The 21,412-nt window shown below is 36.5% G+C and overlaps 1 protein-coding gene across 44 annotated transcripts in view; it reads left to right on the plus strand.

Moving 5' to 3' along the window:
- Positions 1 to 21,412, plus strand: part of NCOR1 (nuclear receptor corepressor 1) — a 155,809-nt gene that overhangs the window by 81,672 nt on the left and 52,725 nt on the right. For 39 of the 44 annotated variants that reach the window (XM_070563467.1, XM_070563469.1, XM_070563459.1 and 36 more), the window contains 6 exons: positions 1,740 to 1,957; positions 3,573 to 3,635; positions 5,485 to 5,624; positions 8,332 to 8,458; positions 15,944 to 16,496; positions 18,815 to 18,944. In XM_070563467.1, coding sequence (XP_070419568.1) covers positions 1,740 to 1,957; positions 3,573 to 3,635; positions 5,485 to 5,624; positions 8,332 to 8,458; positions 15,944 to 16,496; positions 18,815 to 18,944 — 1,231 coding nt within the window. The remainder of the gene's footprint in view (positions 1 to 1,739; positions 1,958 to 3,572; positions 3,636 to 5,484; positions 5,625 to 8,331; positions 8,459 to 15,943; positions 16,497 to 18,814; positions 18,945 to 21,412) is intronic. The other 5 variants (XM_070563474.1, XM_070563475.1, XM_070563489.1 and 2 more) reach the window with 1 other exon arrangement.

Consider the following 21,412-nt stretch of genomic DNA (forward strand, 5'->3'; position numbering starts at 1 on the left):
GATCCTGGGCACGGACCTAGCACTGCTCATCAGGCCATGCTGAGGCGGCGTCCCACATAGAGGAACTAGAAGAATCTATAACTAGGATATGCAACTATGTACTGGGGGGCTTTGGGGAGGGAAAAAAGAGGAAGATTGGCAACAGATGTTAGCTCAGGGCCAATCTTTAAAAAAAAAAAAAAAGACAAGATATAGATTGGGAGTCTTTCCTGTAGAATTGATGTGAATGGGTAACCTCACAGAGCTTTAAGGCCAGAGTAAGCCTTGGGAAATCCCTATATTAAAGGATTGAGAGGAAAAAGGCAATCCCCAGAAGGAGAACCCGAATAGCAGTAGGTATATTAAGGAAATGTGAAGTCCTAAAAGCTTAGTTGAGATGGATATGAAAAGAATTGTCACAGTGTCAGTTGTAGCAGAAAGAGTAATGTGATGCAAATTGAGAAAAGGTCATTTGATTTTGCAGTTTGTAAGTCATTGGTGACTTTTGGCAAAACGTCTTTAATAGGAGGCTGTAGTAGTAGTCAGATTGGTAAGGGGATAAAGAAGTGAAGGAAGAGAGATACATGGTAACTTAAGGGTAATTTATAACTGAAAGGGAAAGAATTATTCTTGAAGCATTTTTTAACTTTGGAAAAAAAAACTATAACTTGATAAGCCACAACAGGTCTTTACTTGAAGTAGATAAAATTTGAAAAAAAATCAACACCTTGAATTATGCAAGAATAGTTGAGTCTTTGAGTATTGCTATCTATCCATTCATTTGCAAAAATGTACATTAAGCACCTTATTTTTAAATATTACAACTCTGGGAGATAAGTAGTACAGAGAATAGTCTTCCAGATAACATGTGGTACTATTGCTGTTAATAGTAATGACCATTTATTGATAGTTTTCCCTAAGTGCTTGAGACTATGATAAGTACTTTATAGCGTGGAGGTTTAGCCTTAATGATAGCAAATGCGTATGATACTTGATATGTTCCAGACACTGTTCTGAACATTTTACATAAGTTAACTCTTTTGTCCTCGCGACGGCCCTATGACATACACTATTATTATCCTCACTTTCCAGATGAGAAAAACTGAGGTAGAGGTGAGAGAGCTTGTCCAAGGTCATCACTTGGCTAGTAAATCACAGAGCTCTGGTATGAACCCAGACAGCCTGGCTCCAGAGGCCGTTCTGCTAACCACTAGGCAATACTGCCCTGTTTGCACATTATTAATACTGGAGGTGATTGAGAATATTGAGCCTGGTTTAATAAAACAATGTTGTAGGTGATTACTACAGAAAGGGCATCTGTCATGGACAGCATCTGTTTCAGCTTCTTTGTTTTACAGAGGAGAAAACTTATGTGGGAGCAAAGGCAAGAAATCCAGGACTCCTGCCTTTTGGTGTACCCCTCTGCCTCTGGATTGCTGGTCTAGGGGCTTTCCTGCTGCCATTCAGTGCTTTCTCATAGAGTGTTCTTGTAAATCTCCAAGTCAGGGGATTTGAAATGTGTTTAAATTTGAAGTCCATTAACGAATAAAACAGGCCTTTGTGACATATGTTAATTTCAGCCAGTCAAATCCTCTTTAAAATCGGAGCATGACAGAATTTTTCATAAAGTTTGTTTTAAGTAACTGAGAGATTGGGCAGTTTTGTTCAACTTCTATTTAAAGAATTTTCAAAGCTATAATCTTTTTTGATATGTGTATGCTTTTAAATCACACGAAATTTTCATTTGCTTTTGTTCTCAGAGAAAATACCAAGGAAAGGGACAAGACAGAAAGTACAGCAGAGGAAACTGAGGAGAGAGAACAGGCCACACCCCGGGGGCGAAAAACTGCCAATAGTCAGGGCCGCCGGAAGGGCCGGATCACCAGGTCTATGACAAATGAAGCAGCGGCTGCCAGTGCTGCAGCTGCAGCGGCCACTGAGGAGCCCCCACCACCTCTGCCACCGCCACCAGAACCCAGTGAGTGGATGTGATTGGAGTGGACAGGCCATCATTTTGTTTGGGATTCCGTTTCAGTGCTAGGGTGGGGCAGGAGGGACCTCTGATACTGACAACCTAGAAATAATCTGAAAGTCTGGTCTTTAAAATTTTTAAACTTTAATTTCAAAATCTTTGGAAAAAGAACATCAGCCCCAGTCTTGTGCTAATACAGCTGTTTTTCTTTTTACTTAGTTGTAATCCTAGTGTGTGTGCCACTTTGTTTTCTGATGTTTTAACTTGGCATGTATCAGGAATATTTTCTCGTTTCTAATTTTTACTTTTTGATAACTGTGAAATGTTGGTATTGTGTTCCCTGAGGCATAATTTCTTGAACCATTCCCTATAGCTGAATGATTAGGCTATCCCTTCCCCCGCTTTTAAACGAATATGGATAGCAGTGTAATAAAAAAAAGAATCTTTATTCACATAGCATTTTCTTTCTGTTAAATTATTTTTCATAGGAATAAATTCTTAGACAAGGGAATATCGGGTCTAGGTGTCCAAGCATTTTTCTCTCACTAAGTATTGTCTCATTCGTTTATAAAGGGATTATGTCAATGATGAGTACCACCATTGGTGGTTCAGTGGTACCAAGTTTGCCATAACATGAACTATGAAAGAAAGTGCAAGCTCTGGGAATGGCAAGAATGATGTGAGGGAAATAGCTAGACAAGTAGATGGGGGGCAGATGATGATGGACCTTGTTTGAACTATATCCTACTTTACTTAACAGAGTGAGGAGCTTATGAAGATTTTTAAATAGAGGAGTGCTAACATTAGATTGGTGTTTTAGAAAGATAATTTTGGTGATAGTTGTGGAGGACAAGTTAGAGAGAGTAAGGGCTGGAGGCAGTTAGAAGGGCATCTTTAAGCAAGCAGTGGCCCACGCAAGGAGAGAATGGATTCAGAAGATTAGAATTGACTCATGTCATTGGATGTAAGTGGTAAATGGGAAGAAGGATTAAAAAATTAGTTGACAGATTCAAAAAGTAGTCTGAGGATCTTGTTAATAATTTGAGTGACTGGGTGGATGGCAGTGCTATTAGTTAAGAAAAGGAATATAGCAGGAGCTCATTTCAGGCCTTATAGTCTCAATTTCCTTTCTAAAGTAAAAGAGAAAGTGTTCAGTTCGTGATCCATCTGTGTTTACTAGATGTCGGGCATTGAAGATGAACATAAGGGCCTCCAGGAGCTAGGAGGATATGGAGCTGTAGAGAACAGGAGAGAACTGTGCCTGGCGGGAAGAGGGAGGGTGGTTTCTTCCTTTGACACTTCAGGAGAGGAGGGATGGAGATCTGGTAAGTGGAAGGTACCAAGGTGCTTAGAAAATAGACTAACAGTGTTCAAACGTGATGTGGCTGGAACTTGACAGAAAGACCATAACACTGAGAAGTGTTAAATTTTCCCCTCTAGTTTATCGGGGAGAGTCTGATACCATCCTATTGTTGTAATTTCTTTCATCTAATGCTTTAGACAGACTTTATGTCAGAGAAATAGGTTAGAGTTATTAAATGGGTTGGTGCCGTATAAACTGCGAATGAAGGATTTAACCTAATTTTTCTGTGCCTTGTTGGGTTCTCTCTCTCTCTTTCAGTTTCTACAGAGCCTGTAGAAACCTCTCGATGGACAGAAGAAGAAATGGAAGTTGCTAAAAAAGGTAATTGATAGTAGTTCAGGTTTTTTTGTTTTTGTTTTCTTTCTTTTTTAAGGTTGTTAGTGATGAGTGAAATGGAATTAAATTTCTTTTAATTGAAAGAAAAGAAAGTTCTTCAACAATGGTAAATAGAATTTAGAGGTAAACTTAAGAGTTCTTTTTGATGTGGTACCCAATAAGGTACCCCTGTGTTCCTTGTTTAGGAAGTCGTCTTTCCATGGTTTTAAGATTCTCTCCACAGTTTTATTTTGAATGTCATTTTACTAGAAGTAGGCGATTTTCACTTTTCCAGAATAGTTATGATTAAATGTTAGTAAAATTCTTTTGGAAGGTATTTCGATATAAAAAGCCCATATTTCTATTACTTAAAAGTTGCATTTAATAGAATGGTAAATACTTTCTCAGTTTGCATTTGGTAAGGTATTTGATTATAAACTATTAAGAAATCGCACTGCAATTCAAAGGAGAGAACATGAACTTTGTAGCCAGATAGTCAAAGATTTGAGTCCTGTCTGTCTCAATGGCCTTGATCTTACTCTGGAACATTATGAATTTTATATTTTTCTGTTGTTGCTTGTTAATATAGTATAATTTGAAATTGAACTAAAATTTCTAATAGGATAAATAATTGGTTTATAAATAAAAAATAATTTATTTTTTAAATAAAATAATTTTGAGAAGGATTAACTAATGGTTTTGGGAATTAAGTATTTATCTTGTAGTTCTAAAGAGAAATTATTGTAAATAGCTTGACATTTTAGTGACACATTTCAGATTTATTTTCTGTTTAGCTGATAATGAGTGATACATTTAAGAACCATATACACCAGTTTTACCAAAAATGTAGCAGTTGAAAGTGTTTAGCCTTCAAAATATTTTTATTTCAGGTTTATTTGCCATGATTAGCAAATTTGTGATTTGTCATAATTACATGTATAACTTTTTAAAAGATTCACATTTATTCTCATCTGATCATCAAGTAGATATTAGCTATATCATAAAGTGATCTTTTTCAGGTAAGTATACCTACATATTAGTATTTAGTCACCGCTCTTTTCATCTCTTGTTCATATATCACACAGGATTTGGAAGTAATCTTCCGATTACCATTATTAAGGAAGCTAGTTCTATTAACCTTGAAAAACATGTTTTCCCGTCGTTAAATTTGTACTAGAAATTCCTTCTTGAATACACCTGTATCTAAATTATATCTCTGTATAGCTCTATGTATATATGCATTTATATACCCATATTCCTTGCACATATGTGTATGTGTGTAGATGTGTGCATACATGTATTATTTGATTAAAGAAGTGTCAGATTGCATAGGTTTCTGTGATGCATTGCATTACAACAGATTTTTTTTTAAACTGGTTAATTTTTTTCAAGGCGTTCCTTGATTGTGAATGAACTCAAGACATGCTGATTATAAATGGAGTCTTTATATATTTTTGCTTTGTGTTAATCATTTATATTTGATTACCTTATTAACTTTATATTGATATACTGTTTTCAAAGATTTAGAAGGACTTAGTCATTCAGTTTACAAGTGTTTGAGCTGTTGCTATGTGTCCAACCATTGTCCTAGCCCTCTGGGAGATTCTTAACAAGGATAAGGTTGAGCCCTTCCATTAATGAGCATGTTTTAAATTTGGGTGGAAAAATAGAGCTCTCAGTGAGTTTTGTGGCAATACATATTGCAATAAGTATTGCAGTATATCAAGCAATAATTGAAAGCACACTTTTAGTGTTAGTAATTGTGAATTCAGTGATTCAGTTGATTTTATTATTTCTCTTGTTTGCTTTATCAGGTGGCTGTTCAGTTAATGTTTGGTCTGTTTTTAAAATATAGGTCTAGTAGAACATGGTCGTAACTGGGCAGCAATTGCCAAGATGGTGGGAACTAAAAGTGAAGCTCAGTGTAAAAACTTCTATTTTAACTATAAAAGACGACACAATCTTGACAACCTCTTGCAGCAGCATAAACAGAAAGTGAGTATATTAGGGGTGGTGAATCTTTTACTTACTGTTTCTTTAGTTTTTTTTTTGAGGTTCAAAGATTGGTTTTGAGAGAAACTTTTTTGTATCTTATATTTTTATTTATTGTATTTACCTATAAAGGATATGCTAGTTTCTTGGTACAACTTGACTATTTCTCTATTTACTGCCCAAGGAATAAAATTTCTGTTAGTAGAAATGGGAATTCAGTACATTCGAATTACTGTAGACTAAATTTGAAAAATATAAGCATTTTAAAGTTAGAATTGAAAGATTTAGTTGTAGTTCTCTTAACAGTGTTGAATGAGTTGATCTGGCATATTAGAAAACATTTTCTCAGCAAGAAAGATTCCATGAGATAAATACTAAAAACCAGAAAGTATAAGATTATTGAAAATTCCTTAACCAGGAGATTCCAATATTCTCAAAGTCCAGAGAGCTCTTTGATGGTTCTGTGAGGTCAAAACTATTTTCATAGAAATATTAAGATGTTATTTACTTTTTTCTACTGTATTGGCATTTGCATCAATGATGTCACAAAACAATTGTAGTGAGTGAGAATGCTGGTGCCTTAGCATGAATGGTGGCAGGGTACCACTGTGCTAAGTACTCAATGAATTCTTCATCTCCAAGCATTTGCATTAAAAAAAAATACCAGTTTCACTTAAACTCTTAAGTCTTTGATGAAGCAATAGAAATTAGCTTTCCTAGGGGCTGGCCCTGTGGCCAAGTGGTTAAGTTCATGCGCTCTGCTTCGGCACCCCAGGGTTTCGCCTTTTTGGTTCCTCGGTGTGGACCTAGTACCACTCATCAAGCCATGCTGAGGCCGCATCCCATATACCACAAGTAGAAGGACCCACAACTAAAAATATACAACTACGTACCAGGGGGCTTTGGGGAGAAGAAGGAAAAATAAAATCTTTAAAAAAAAAAATTAGCTTTCCTATATCTTGACCCTTGAGTACATGTCTGTGATAAATGGGAAGTGTGCATAAAGCCCTTCTGCTCTATACCAATGTACGACGCTTCTCTCAAGGAAAAGTACTTTTGCAGTTGTTGGAGTTCCAAAGCTTAACCAGCCTCCCCTTTTTCATGGAATATCTTTTTTAATTGGAAGGATGACAGACAGACAAACTGGTTTTTCAGATTTGGATATTTGGCAGACATTTTCTTGAAAATGAACGAGCCTGTCCTTTGAAGAAAACAACCAATAGTATTGTTACTACTTTGAAATTTTGAGCTTTCAAGCAAAAATTAGAATTTTGAAAAATGTGTATTCCTTATCATGAGCTTAGCATCTTCTCAATACTCAAAAGACTTTTTTGATGAGATCAGTGGTAATAATAACTAATGTGCTAATTTGATGTATTATATAATGAAATATATCCAAATTTTAAAAATCTGTATAGCTCAGTATTTTTCAGATGACAAATTCATGATGTCACAATGGATATCAAGATGGATAAAATATTCAGGAAGTGTTTTTTAATATGTTTTTTAAATAATAAAGTGTAAGATAGACGAATGGATTTTAATAGAGTACAAGAAATTTATTGATAGGGTTTCAGATTTCCCATTGCAACTAACCTTTAAGAAATGGCTATTTGCTGAGTTTTGGTATCAAAGAATAATATCCACAGTCATCTGAAAAGACTGTTAAAATATACTTCTCTTTTCCAACTACATGTCTCTGTGAGACCACATTTTTTCCGTATACTTCAACCAGTACAGTATTATCTCCATAGATTAGATTACATGTAGAAGCATGCTATTTAGAAGTGTGCTGTTTTTGTCTTTTTTTTTAAAGATTGGCACCTGAGCTAACATCTGTTGCCAATATTTTTTTTTCCTTCTTCTCTCGAAAGTCCCCCAGTACATAGTTGGATATTCTAGTTGTAGATCCTTCTAGTTGTGCTATGTGGGACACTGCCTAAGCATGGCTTGATGAGTGGTGGTAGGTCTGTTCCCAGGATCCGAACTGGTGAAATCCTGGGCCACCAAAGCAGACCGTGTGAACTTAACCACTAGGCCACGAGGCCGGCCCCAGAGGTGTGTGCTATTTTTTATCAAGGCAGACATTAAAGAGATTTACAAAAACATAAAACAGTGCTATTTCACTGTTATTTTTTTGTTTTGGAAAGTAGTTATTTTTTATTAAAAAATATGTTCTTTTGTTGATATCTAATGGGTTTATTGTTATTTTAAATGAATTAATAATTAAAATGATACAGTAATTTTCTGATACAGTAAATATCTATCTCTCTATATAAAACTCATGAACAAAAGCTCTTTAGGTTCTTGCATACTTTTTAATAGTGTTGTAACTAAGAAAAACTAAGGAAAAGAAGAAGAATATTGGTAATTTTTAGCAGTTGGGGTAGTAATAATTTATTTTCCTCTCTATGAGAAATCTTCCTGGGAGAGACTGCCGGCTGAAATTTGGTGAAATATAGGCTCTAAGAGGCATTGAACAGAGATGTGCCTTTCGATGAGTTTAGTGAAAGCGATCCATCCACATGCAAGGGCCAGTGAGTGGTAACCTAGAGATAACTGCATTTTAACCAGAACAGTTGCCAAACACGCAGCTTTCTTGTTTAGTATGTGTGTGCGTATCAGTGTTCTGTGTTATTTCAGATATGAAAAGGTTTGTTTCTTTCCTTTTAGTTATTTAAATCATAATTAGTATTTTTTACTCCTTTAGACTTCAAGAAAGCCTCGTGAAGAGCGAGATGTGTCTCAATGTGAAAGTGTAGCTTCCACTGTTTCTGCTCAGGAGGATGAAGATATTGAAGCTTCCAATGAAGAAGAAAATCCAGAAGACAGTGAAGGTATCTCCATATCTTAAATTTAATTGTGACTTCTGCTAGCCCAAATATGTAATTTTTAGCTTATTTGACTAGGAGTTGCTTCATTAAAGAAATAGTTTATCGGTATTTTCATGGCATAGAGACTTTAAACTTGAATGCAATGTGTTTATTCAATCAGTCAATAAATGTTTGTCCATGTCACACCTGAGGCAGTCCAGTTGCCACAACCACAAGATCTTGACGATGGCAGTCTCACTTTAGGCACTAAGTGCCAGCATCAATTATATGTCTATATTGCTGCTACATTTATTTGTTCATTTGGTATCATCAATTACATTTGCCACTTTGTTTTATTTCATTGAGTTTGATTTATTTCAGTTTTTACAAAGGCTTACATATGTCATATTTACATTTTCATGTAAAAAGAATTAATGACCCTACAGGACCTGGTGAGGAAAACAGGTCAACCCAAGGAACTTAAGAAAAAAAAATAAAATCCTTTTTGTCACTTGAACAGATTAATGACAGCTTCCTAAAAAAGTAAATATTTTCTTGAGTTTTTGCTAAAGAAAAAAAAGGTACCTAATTTATTTATTTATTTATTTATTTTATAATTAAATTTTTTCTTTTTTTTTTTTTTATTTTTATTTTATTTTTTCCTTTTTCTCCCCAAAGCCCCCCGGTACATAGTTGTGTATTCTTCGTTGTGGGTTCCTCTAGTTGTGGCATGTGGGACGCTGCCTCTGTGTGGTCTGATGAGCAGTGCCATGTCCGCTCCCAGGATTCAAACCGACGAAACACTGGGCCGCCTGCAGCGGAGCGCGCGAACTTAACCACCCGGCCACGGGGCCAGCCCCCCTAATTTATTTTAATTTACCTTACTATTAAAGTTTCTGTGGATTTCTTTTGTAAATTTACTGCACGTGAAGTGGGGATTTTCACAATGATTTTAGTAGCTCTTTATGTATTATATCTTAAATATGTTCATGTTTTCTATATTCAGATATTTTTTTCATCTCCTTTGCTTTTTGTTTTATCTTTAAATTACCAGAGTTTAAACTTTGTATGTAATTAGAGCTGTTTTCATTTTCCTATGTAGGCGCTTGTATTTTAAGCTTAGGAAGTTCTACACCTTCTAGGAGTTTTAGAAATATTAGATTTTGTTTGATTTTTTTCTATAAGTTGTTATTGGCTTTTAAACTTGAAATTTGACTTGAAATGTGTTTTGGCTTTCAACAGTAGGTAAACTTTTTTCTGTGAGCTTTTGTGAAAAATGAGAGTAAAGAGAACATGGGGGCAAACTCCCCCTGGGTAATATGAGAGTGCTGCAAACAGCTGAAGGCAGGAGTGCCTATTGATGGTACTTCTAGATAAGTCATCAGAGTTTAAATTTTAGTAGGTTTGCGGCTGGTAGCTTGGGTTATAGATGTACGTGAAGCCTGTGTTCTGTATGAGTCTGCTTGGGCTGCCATAAGAGAATATCACAGACGGGGCGGCTTAAATAACAGAAATTTATTTTCTCACAGTTCTGGAGGCTGGAAGTCCAAGATCAAGGTGCTTGACAGGGTTGGTTTCTGATGAACTTCTCTTTCTGGCTTGCAGATGGTCACCTTATCTTTTTTTTTTTTTGAGGAAGATTAGCCCTGAGCTAACTGCTGCCAATCCTCCTCTTTTCGCTGCGGAAGACTGGCCCTGAGCTAACATCCGTGCCCATCTTCCTCTCCTTTATATATGGGATGCCTACCATAGCATGGCTTTTGCCAAGCAGTGCCATGTCCGCACCCGGGATCCGAACTGGCGAACCCTGGGCTGCCAAAGCAGAACGTGTGCACTTAACTCCTGTGCCACCAGGCCAGCCCCTCACCTTCTCATTTTTGCCCTCACATGGCCTTCCCTCTGTGTACATGTGTTCCTGGTGTCTCTTTCTCTTATTATAAGGACACCAATCCTATTGGATTAGGGCCCCATCTTTATGATCTCATTTAACCTTGATTACCTTCTGAAAGGCACTCTCTTCAAGTACTGTCACATTAGGGATTAGGGCTTCAACATACAAATTTTGGGGAGGACACAATTCAGTCCATAACAAAGCCCGAGCCTAACTATCATAAATATGTTTATTTTAGAATAGAGAATCCTCTCTGTCCCCAGGCTAACAGTGTCAAAACCAAACACCAAACCTGGCTTTGTCCCTTGGTTTTCTTCTTGTTAACTTTGTCTTATTGTGAAGCTTTTTTCAAATAAGCTTATAAATAAGGTTATTAAGGTAGAATGAGGTATTAAAGTAATGTTTCTGTCTGATCAAGTGTAGGGTGGCATTGTCACATCATGCCCATTCATACGTATGCTTGTGTTGTGTCTAGAATAGTTTCCTATTAATAGGAAATGAACTTGCCATTAGGGATCTCCATTTCCTTTTGACTCAACTTCATTTGGAGAGTGTCAAAGAAAAAGAAAGTAATCTAGTTTACATGACCTGTGATTTCATGCTGATTACTAAGTTTAAGGAGACACTCAAGAATCCCTGTTTATTGTGTGGCAAGGCTCTTACCCGTGGGAGAATGAAGACACCTGCTGAAGTCCCTGTGCCTTCTGTCCTAAAAGACACATCTGACTGTGTGAATATCTTTCACAGTTAGGAGACTTAAATCAGAAAGACTGAAACTTCACCAAAATTTGGATTTATTCTTGTTCTCTTGTTCTAAATCATTCTTTTAGACTTTTTTTTTTCCTGCTTTATCTCCCCAAATCACCCCGTACATAGTTGTATATCTTAGTTGCAGGTGCTTCTAGTTGTGGCATGTGGGACACCGCCTCAGCGCGGCCTGAGGAGCGGTGCCATGTCCGCGCCCAGGATCCGAACTGGCGAAACCCTGGGCTGCCGCAGCGGAGCACACAAACTTAACCACTCAGCCACAGGGCCGGCCCCCTAAATAATTTTTTGAGGTGGTTTTTTTTTTTTAGGGAAAAGAAAAAAAGGCACTCATGGTTTGGCTGGTGCTTGGTGAAGCATTATGCCTTGGAAATATTCCTACTCTTTTGTGGCTTGGAGGAAGAAAATAGTTGAAAAGGTACATTTATCAAATGATATCTGCTGCTGGATAATCACTAACATGTCTTCCAGTGTTTTGGAGATAAATGACTTAATTGGCCCTTGGATTGGGGGTTTTCCATCATTGTATGAATAGAAATGAAAATGGAGTCAGTCTTTTTGTTAGTCTTTCAACATTTTGGTAGCATCTTTCACTAACAGCAATTGCTACCATATATTAAGACCTTACTATATGTGAGGTACTGTTCTGAGTCTTTGTCTTTTGTTTTGATTTTGTTTTTATTTTTGAGACTTGAACTCTCATCTGAACTCCCAGGCTTATATATCTAACTGCATGCTCAGCATTTCCATTTGGATGCCTAAGAGCCATCGCAGACTTAACATCCAAAGTAAACTTTGGTTTCCCCACCACTGGGACCTACTTTTCCCTTCAGTCATTCCCTGGGTCAGTAAATGATACTTTTGTAACTCTCTCTCGTACCCAACATGTGATCCATGAGCAATTGTTGTCGACTTTCTTTGGATGCACTATTTAGAATCTTGTCTCATCTCCCTACCTCCATTGCTGCTACACTGGTTCTGAGCCACTGTCGTCTCCATTGCAGTTCTCCATTGCAGAAAAGCCAACCACTTTTCTGTTTGCTCACTCTATTCCTTTTTGTTGTTGTTAATTGAGATATAATTATATTAGTTTCAGATAAACAACATAATATTTGTATGTTTTGCAAAATGATAATTTTGCATGCTAAGTCTACTTAACATCCTTCACCCCATATATAGTTATAATTCTTGTGATGAGAATTTTTAAGATCTACTCTTTTAGCAACTTTGAATTATACAATACAGTATTTTTAACCATAGTCATCCTGCTATACGTTACATCCCCAGGACTTATTTATTTTATAACTGGATTGTTGTATCTTTTGACCAACTTCACCCATTTGGCCCACTTCCTACCTCCTGCCTCTGGCAACCACCAATCTGTTCTCTGTATCTGTGTGTTTGTTTTTTTGTTGTTATTGTTTTAGATTCCACATCTAAGTGAAATCATATAATATTTGTCCTTCTCTGTCTGACTTATTTCACTTAGCATAATGTCCCCAAAGTCCATCCATGTTGTTGCAAATGGCAAGATTTTCTTCTTTTTCAAGACTGAATAGTACTTCATTTTCATATATGTATTCATTTTTTATACACACACACACACATACCTACCACAGTTTCTTTATCCATTCATCCATCAGTGGACACTTCAGTTGCTTCCATGTCTTGGCTATTGTAAATAGCAGCCAAGTGAACGGCTACAGTGAATATGGGGGTGCAGATATCTTTTCCAGTTAGTGTTTTTGTTTCCTTTGGATAAATACCCAGAAGTTTCCTTCAGATAAATACCCAGAAGTCGAATTGCTGGATCATATGGTAGTTCTATTTCTAATTTTTGAGGAAACTCCATACTGTTTTCCATAATGGATGCGCCAGTTTACATTCCCACCATTAGTGCACAAGGGTTCCCTTTTCTCTACATTCTTGCAGACACTTGTTATTTCTTGTCTTTCTGATAGTGGCCATTCTAACAGGTGTGAGGTGATTCCTCACTCTGTTCTAACCACTCTGTCCTCTTTGCTGTTTCCAAGCAAAGCAACTCCACTGCAGGGCTTTTGCACTTCCCAGTCCCTCTGCCTAGGATGCTCTTTGCCAAGATGTGCCTGTGGCTCATTCTCTTGTTTCCTCCAGGCCTCTGCTGAAATGTCACCTTACCTGTACAGTAACCTCTTACCCACGGGTTACCCAGTTTTGTTATTTATTTGCTGCACTTATTACCACCTGATATATCATGTATTTATTGTTCATTGTGTGTTTCACACTAGAATGTCAGCTCCATTCGAACGTAGGTTTTTCATTATGTCACCAGTACCTCAAACAACTGCCCTCACAGTAGGCATTTGGTACATATTTGCATGAATGAAAGAATGAATTTGTAGAGTTTTGAAATATTAGGTCATGCATTAAAAATATTTTTTCCCATATGGTCATTTAAGTTTTTATTTTATTGTTTCCTATGTAAATGATATGTTTATACCTTCAGAGTTTCCTATTTTGCGTAAGATATTTCTGCATACCTCCTGAGGGTTATACATATCTTAAATTATCTTCTAAAAGTTTTGATAATCTTTATTCCATTTGAAATCATTTTTCTGTATAGTGTAAGACAGGATCCACATTTTCCTTCCAGACAAAGAGCCAACTTTGAGATAGCTAGTTTATTAAATAAATCATCCTTTACCCAATGACTTAAAATATCACCTTTTATATATATTAATTTACCATGTACTTTAGGATCTACTCCTAGACAGTGTCTTCTGTACCACTCACTGATTTTGTCTATCAATGTGGCAGTTCCAAACATGTAATACATTGGCTTTACAGTAACTTGAAATATCTGGAGAGGCAAATCTCTCTCACTCTAGTACTTTTCATTATTCTTTTGGATTTTTTCAGGGACTTATTCTTACATGTAAACTATAAATTGGTTTATCTCATTTAGGAAATTTTTCTTATAAACCATAGGGATTCTCATTGGAGGTATATATATTAATCTTAGGGAGATTTAAATTTTCACATCGTCTCATAGTCTATTTTAGGAAAATAATCTAAAAACTTAATGCTACAGTGAACATCTCTGTATGCTATTTGTATCAGTGCCAAATTGGAAGTAGCCCAAGGATCCGATAATAGAAGAAAAATGAAGTAAATTTAAGACGTCTTCACAACCATTCAATCACTTTACACTTCAACAAATGTTTGAGTCTGCAGTGTACCAGGCACAGTGCTTGTCACTAGGACTTAAATGATAGGGAGATGTATGCTTCCTGCCCTTATGCTGTTCACAGCCTAGTGGAAGCAACAGCTAATTGTGAATAAATGTAAAGTTGTAACTGTAACCAGTACACGTGCTGTAAGAGCCAAGGTAGCAAAATTTAACTTAGTTAAGGAAATGAAAGAGGGCTTTTTTAAGCATGTGGTATTTGATCTAATATCCAAGGAAAAGTAGGTGAAAGAGCCTTTCAGTAAGAGTGAATGGCATGTATGAAGTCTGTGGTAGAAGACGATGGGGCATTCACAAAACTGAAAGAAAGCTGGTGATAATGGAATACAGAGAGAATACAGGGTGCAAGATAAAGCTGGAAGGGCTGGCAGAGGTCCACCAGCTTGGGCCTTGTAACAAGGCCGTACTCGGAATTTTGGAACTTTATCCTAAGAGTAATGAGGTTCCTTGAAATGGGTTAAGAGGGAGGGAGAGAGCATGAGTGAGTTTGGTAAGATTTGACTTTTAAAAAGCTCACTCTGGAATTGTTGTAGAGAATGGTCTGAGGTAAAATATGAGAAGAGTCGTTCTGGGACTAGAGTGCCAGGTGTGAAGTTGAACAGAAGTGGATGGATTCAAGGGATATTTTTAGAGAGAAAAATCTATGAGACTTGTCTACATAAGATATGGGGATAAATGAGAGGAGTGTTTAAAAGATGCCTCTCAGGTTTCTGGTTTGTTTAATTGGATAGTAAACAGTAGGAAAGAACTTGATTTGGGAGTGTTGAGAACAAGTCCAGTGTTATACATACTGAATTTGTGATTCCTCTGAGATATCTAGGTAAAGATATCAAAGCATTAAAAGTATATTTATAAAATGATACAAACATTATAGGGCAAGACCAGTGTTATAACATCACAATAAAAATCTGCATAATGTCATTCTGGAGCTTTTCTGTCCCATCTGGTAGCCACTAGACACATGTGGCTATTGAGCTTTTGAACTGTGACTAGTCTAAATTGAGATGTGCTGAAAATGTGAAATATAATCACATTTTGAAGACTTGGTGCCAAAAAAGGTAAAAGGTCTTATTACCAGTTTTCTATATTGATTACATGTTAAAATGATAATATTTTGGACACATTAGGTTAAATTAAATGTATTATTAAAATTAATTTTACCTATCTCTGTTTACCTTTTTTAATATGGCCAACAGAAAAATTAAAATTACAGATGTAACTTGTGTTATGTTCCTATTGGACGGTGCTGTTCTAGAGTGTTAGCTCTCCTGGGTGAAAAGAAAAGCACAGAAACAGGCTGGTGGAAATAAACCAGAATGTTACCATTTATGGGAATGGTTTTTGTTTAGTTTTGTTTTTCCATCTTTCTTCATTTTTCAAATTTCATATAAATTATTTTTAGACATTAAAAGCTTTTATGCTTTCAATTGCAGAAGGCCAAGATATTTTGGTCTTTTCTTTCATACTCTGTAAAAAACTTTAGCTTTCCCAATGGCTGTAATACTTCAATGAGGTCGTCAAAGGAGTATAGTTCATCCTAAACAACTACTTTCAAGCATGGCTTCTGTCACCACCTGAATCTGAAATGTTCATTATCAGATTTTTATGCTGTATCATTATCTTCAAGGTGCTGAAAATAGTTCTGATACAGAAAGTGCTCCTTCTCCTTCACCAGTTGAAGCTGTCAAGCCCAGCGAAGATAGCACTGAAAATGCAACTTCTCGAGGAAACACTGAACCTGTGGCTGAGCTCGAGTCCACCACTGACACTGCACCCAGTACATCTCCCTCCTCAGCAGTTCCAAGTACACAAGCAGCTGAAAATGCAAGTGTGGAGACCCAGGTGAATGACAGTGGCACTGTTGAGACAGCGGAGCCAATGGATGTCGAACGTCAGGAGTGCGGTGCTGCAGTGACTTCTGTTCTTGATCTCCCCCCAACTACCAAGGCAGACTCCGTAGACATTGAAGTGAGGGTCCCAGAAAACAGTCCAGCTGAAGTTGAAGGTGACACCAAAGAAGGAGACCTGGAGAGAGCCAGTGAGAAGACAGAGCCTGGAGATGAAGATTTGGTGGTGGCTCAGCAAATAAATACCCAAAGGCCTGAGCCCCAGTCAGACAATGATTCCAGTGCCACCTGCAGTGCTGATGAAGATGTGGATGGAGAGCCAGAGAGGCAGAGGTGAGACTTGTTCCTTAAATATTATTCGCTCCTTACTCTCGCGGTTGCTGACTCAGTCATAGAGTGGTGCTGGCTGCAGAGATTACTCCTGTGTAAATATTGGAAAGTTAAAGATTGTCTGTATGCTTTTAATATTGGCTTATGATGCTGTTCATCTGTTAAATAACCAGGAGCAATTGTGTGATCATTATTTTTTAATGAAAAAGATTATAATTTTGTCTCTATCAGTTGTTACATACATTCTATATGATAGCAAAAAAGGAGATTACAGCTAACAAAGTTGTGGACTAAACCACAGATAACTGCTGTTCCTGGTGATGGAAGCAATATGATGTGATGATGAAGGTGGAGGCAAGAGGCCTTGGTTCTAGCTCTGTTTGTTCTAAGACCAAACGGCCCCATAGCAATGCCTACTGTACCTGGGTATTAGACGCAAGAAAATGCTAAGAGTAGAAACACGTTAAGTGTTCTGAAAGTATTTTAGAAAGCATAATTTAAATACAGGTTGATAGTAATTATAATCATCACTGTTTTATATCAGTTAAAATTTTAGATTATTCATCGTTGTAATTTAAAATACTAGGTATAATACAAATTAATTTATAAGTACTTTTAGTCATTAAATTAATAATATAAAATGTATTATATCTTTATGGTTTCTATAAACATTGCAGTAAAAAGATATATATTTTACAGGGATAGATACTGTTTTATTTAATATGTTTAATTTCCTGGATGTTTCCTTTTCTTTGAAAGAAATGGAATCACCTAGAATCACAGTAGAATGTTAGATTGGTGCAAATTCTAGAAGTGAATTAGACCAAAACATCATTAATCAGAAACCTAATTCAACCCTGTCCTGTTCCCCACCCCCCACCCTCCACCACCCTTTTTAATAAGAAAGAGGCAAATAAGCTACTCAGCAGACTGCTGAATTCTGTTCAGGCCTCAGCTTTCATGGTGTGTCCTGGTGTCACTGTGCTTTCAGTACATATCCAGTATGTTTTGTATCTTACATACTGTAGAATGAGATTTGATACTAGACTAATAATATCGAACATTACAGTGATGATATCTCCAAAGAGATTTGTATATAATAGATACTAGAATTTTTATCAACAAGAATTGAAATAAAATAGAGGTCCTACTTAACCATTGGTTTTCCAGAAAATTCAACCATTTAGCACTCTTTTTCCCTCATCTCACAATAATCTAGATTTTAGTTGTCTCAGACTTTTACTGGAGTAAGCATAAGTGGATTCAAGCTGTGTAGTTCCTTTTTAAGCATTCCTTAATGAAACATCTCATCTAAAATAAGGATTTTCTATATCTTGCACTGTTAGTTTTGGTAACTATATTTATAAATTAAGGAAAAATTAAGATGGCAGTAATCTTAAAAAGGGAGCATCCTAAGAGATGAGCGTGACAGTAGTCTTAAAATTCAGAAATTCCTTGTAAATATATGGTGGTCTCTGAATGACACTCTAAAGTCTACATCACTTCCAAACTATCAAAATAATGCTTTCAATTTTCTACATCTTTAATATCAGCATGTTGTTGCTATGTGAGAATGCTAGTTCTTTTTTTTTTTTTTGAGGAAGATCAGCCCTGAGCTAACATCTGCCACCAATCCTCCTCTTTTTGCTGAGGAAGACTGGCCCTGAGCTAACATCTGTGCCCATCTTCCTCTACTTTATATGTGGCATGCCTGCCACAGCATGGCTTGATGAGCAGTGCCATGTTCGCACCTGGGATCCAAACCGGCAAACCCCAGGCTGCTGAAGCAGAATGTGCGAACTTAACTGCTGCTCCACCTGGCTGGCCCCAGAATGCTAGTTCTGTGTTGCCATTTCTTTCCGTTTTTCATGAGAAACCAGGAATCTGGAATTTTGGGTGAAATTCTCAGTTTTAAAACAGTGGTGATTTATTCAAATGTTTAAAAATATACTTTGTGATCCTAGTGAAACATCCTATAACAATATATTGGTAACTAGTTTGTAACCTATGTTGCTGGTGAATTAGGACCTACCATTTTACAATGGCATTTGCCGAGACTATTTTGTTGGTTAAATGTTGATGATTAAATTGAGATAAATTTTGACCCATAAATCAGTATTAGTTTTCTTTACCTGGGAAATCAGCACTGTAGATAACCCTTTTCCTTACTGTTCAAATATCTTATAAGGTTAATGTGATGTGTGTGTGTGTGTGTGTGTATGTGTATGTATGTACGTATTAACTTAGAAGGAATTATGGTGATTGTATGTTTAAAGTCTTAAATAAGAATATATTAATTTATTTTTTATTGACAATTGCAGAATGTTTCCTATGGACTCAAAGCCTTCATTGTTAAACCCCACTGGATCTATACTCGTTTCATCCCCACTAAAACCAAATCCACTGGACCTGCCACAGCTTCAGCATCGAGCTGCTGTTATCCCACCAATGGTAAGTTTACAACGTGAGTAAGAAAAGTAAAGTTGAAAAACAGACTTTAGAGACACCTCTTCTTTAAAGAGTACTTGATTTTTTAAAAGATTGTGGTAAAAAACACATAGAATTTGCCATCTCAAGTGTTTTTAAGTGTACGGTTCAGTAGTGTTAAGTATATTCATGTTGTTGTGAAACAGATCTGCAGAACTTTTTCATCTTGCAGTACTGAAACTCTATACACATTAAACTATAATTCCCCTTTTCCTCCTCCTCCCAGCCCCTGGTACCCACCACTCTGCTTTCTCTTTCTATGATTTTGGCTATTTTTGATACCTCATGTAAGTGGAATCATACAGTGCTTATCTTTTTGTGACTGGCTTATTTCACTCAATATGATGTCCTGCAGGTTAATTCATGTTTGTAGCACAGGTCAGAATATCCTTCCTTTTTCAGATTGATATGTATGTATGTATTTATTGTATGTATCCCATTGTATGTATTTACCACATTTTGTTTATCCATTCATCTGTCAGAGGTATTGGGTTTTTTTTTAAATGGATTCATTGTAATGGTTGATTGAAATGGTTGTTTCCAATTAAGAAAAGAAAAACTCAGGGCCGGCCCTGTAGCCGAGTGGTTAAGTCTGCGCGCTCTGCTTCAGTGGCCCAGGGTTTTGCCAGTTTGAATCCCGGGCACGGACATGGCACCGCTTATCAGGCCATGCTGAGGTGGCGTCCCACATGCCACAACTAGAAGGACCCACAACTAAAAATACACAGCTATGTACGACGGGGCTTTGGGGAGAAAAACAGAAAAATAAAATCTTAAAAACAAAAATCAAAATGTGTCTTCTTTAAAAAAAAGAACAACACCCAAAAGAAATATAATGCCCTATCCATAAATATTAGTAAGTTCTGTTTTTGTTTTGTTTGTTTTGCCATAAGACAGTAGTAGAATAAATAATTACTAGGTTTTGTATATTTAGAATGAATTATAGAGATTATAGCTAACTTCAGTATACAATTCAAAATCTAGTTTTATTTACATTTTACCTTAAATCTTCCAAATCTCTAAAAGTCCGACTCCCTTTTGATACTGAATTACAGTCTTGAGTATTTCTCTTTTACTTAGTTATGTTCTAGCTCTTGCTTTATTTCAGAGGGTAAAAATTTGTTTTCTATCTCACGTGATAAATGGTAAAAGTTAAAGGTGTTCTTATGATAGGCTCACAAAAAAATCATTAAACATTTGTTCATTAATTTATTCAAATGAACATTTATTGAATATCTGCTCCATTCAAGACAACATTTTTAATGCTGTATGGAATATTTATACATCACAATCTCTGACTTAAAAATACTTAGAGATTGGACCTTATAATAAGACAGAAAAAGTCATAATAAAAATTAAAATGAATTAAAATGCAGTTAGGTTTAAAAATACACTGCAAGTGTTTCAGAGGAAGGAAAGCTTTCTTCTTGATGAGACAATTAAATAGGACTCCACATAGGAAATAATATTTTGACTGGACCAAAACAGCATCTGGCTTTACAGCAAAAGGAGGAAAAGCCGTGTTTACATATAAGCCAAAGCACAAAGCCAAGAAAATTATGGTGTGTGTGTTGAAATCAGTGAAAAAGCCTACTTATAGTAGTGGAAAACACTAGGGAAGTCTTGAGGTAATAGATTCTAAACAAGTCAGATCTCTGCTCTTCCCACAGCTGCTGTTGTATTGATAAGTAGTGGAACGGACTGTGTTAGGAGCTGTTTATTTGGTATTGCACAGAGCAGCTTGGGTTCTTTCCTTCTTGAAGCGGGAGAGAGAAAATAAACAAAGAAATAAACGTAATTGCAAATTGTGATAAGTGCTGTACTGTGAATGAAATGAACAGGCTGCAGTGAGAACATGGGGAGGGAGTCACAGTATTTTATTGGATGGTCAAGGATGGCCTGTCTGAAAAAGTAACATTTAATCTCTGTCCTGAAGAGAGTTGATATGTTAATAAATTGGTTGTGGGAGAGGAGGAGATTGATTAGTCAAGAATGACTGCCAGGCTTCTGCCTTAGGCTGCTGAGGTTCCATTTTCTAAGACAGAGATTGCTGAAGGAGAAGCATTGAGTTTACAAACGGAAAAATTCAGTTTTGAATATAAATTTTTAGGTGCTTTGAGATATCCAAGTTGAGTTGTTAGGTAGGTAATTTTATGAGTGTGGAACTTGGAGAAAATGTCTTAGAAATAGAAATTTATGAATCGTTAACATGTAAATGACATTTAAATCCACAGAAGTGGATGTGATTACCTGGTGAAGGAACAGAGAGAGGAGGGGTAGGACCCCAGGCTGAGGCACCAGGAGTTTGACCGTCATAAGTTAGAAGCAGACAGAAGTATTTTAATTGCTGATTTTGATTTCTTTTCTTACAACTTTTGTGATTTATATTGTGTTCAGTTCTGAAAGTAACTGTTCAGCATTTTGAGCATTAT

This window comes from Equus przewalskii, chromosome 10 (genome assembly GCF_037783145.1).
Source record: "Equus przewalskii isolate Varuska chromosome 10, EquPr2, whole genome shotgun sequence".
Classification (NCBI taxonomy): Eukaryota; Metazoa; Chordata; class Mammalia; order Perissodactyla; family Equidae; genus Equus; species Equus przewalskii.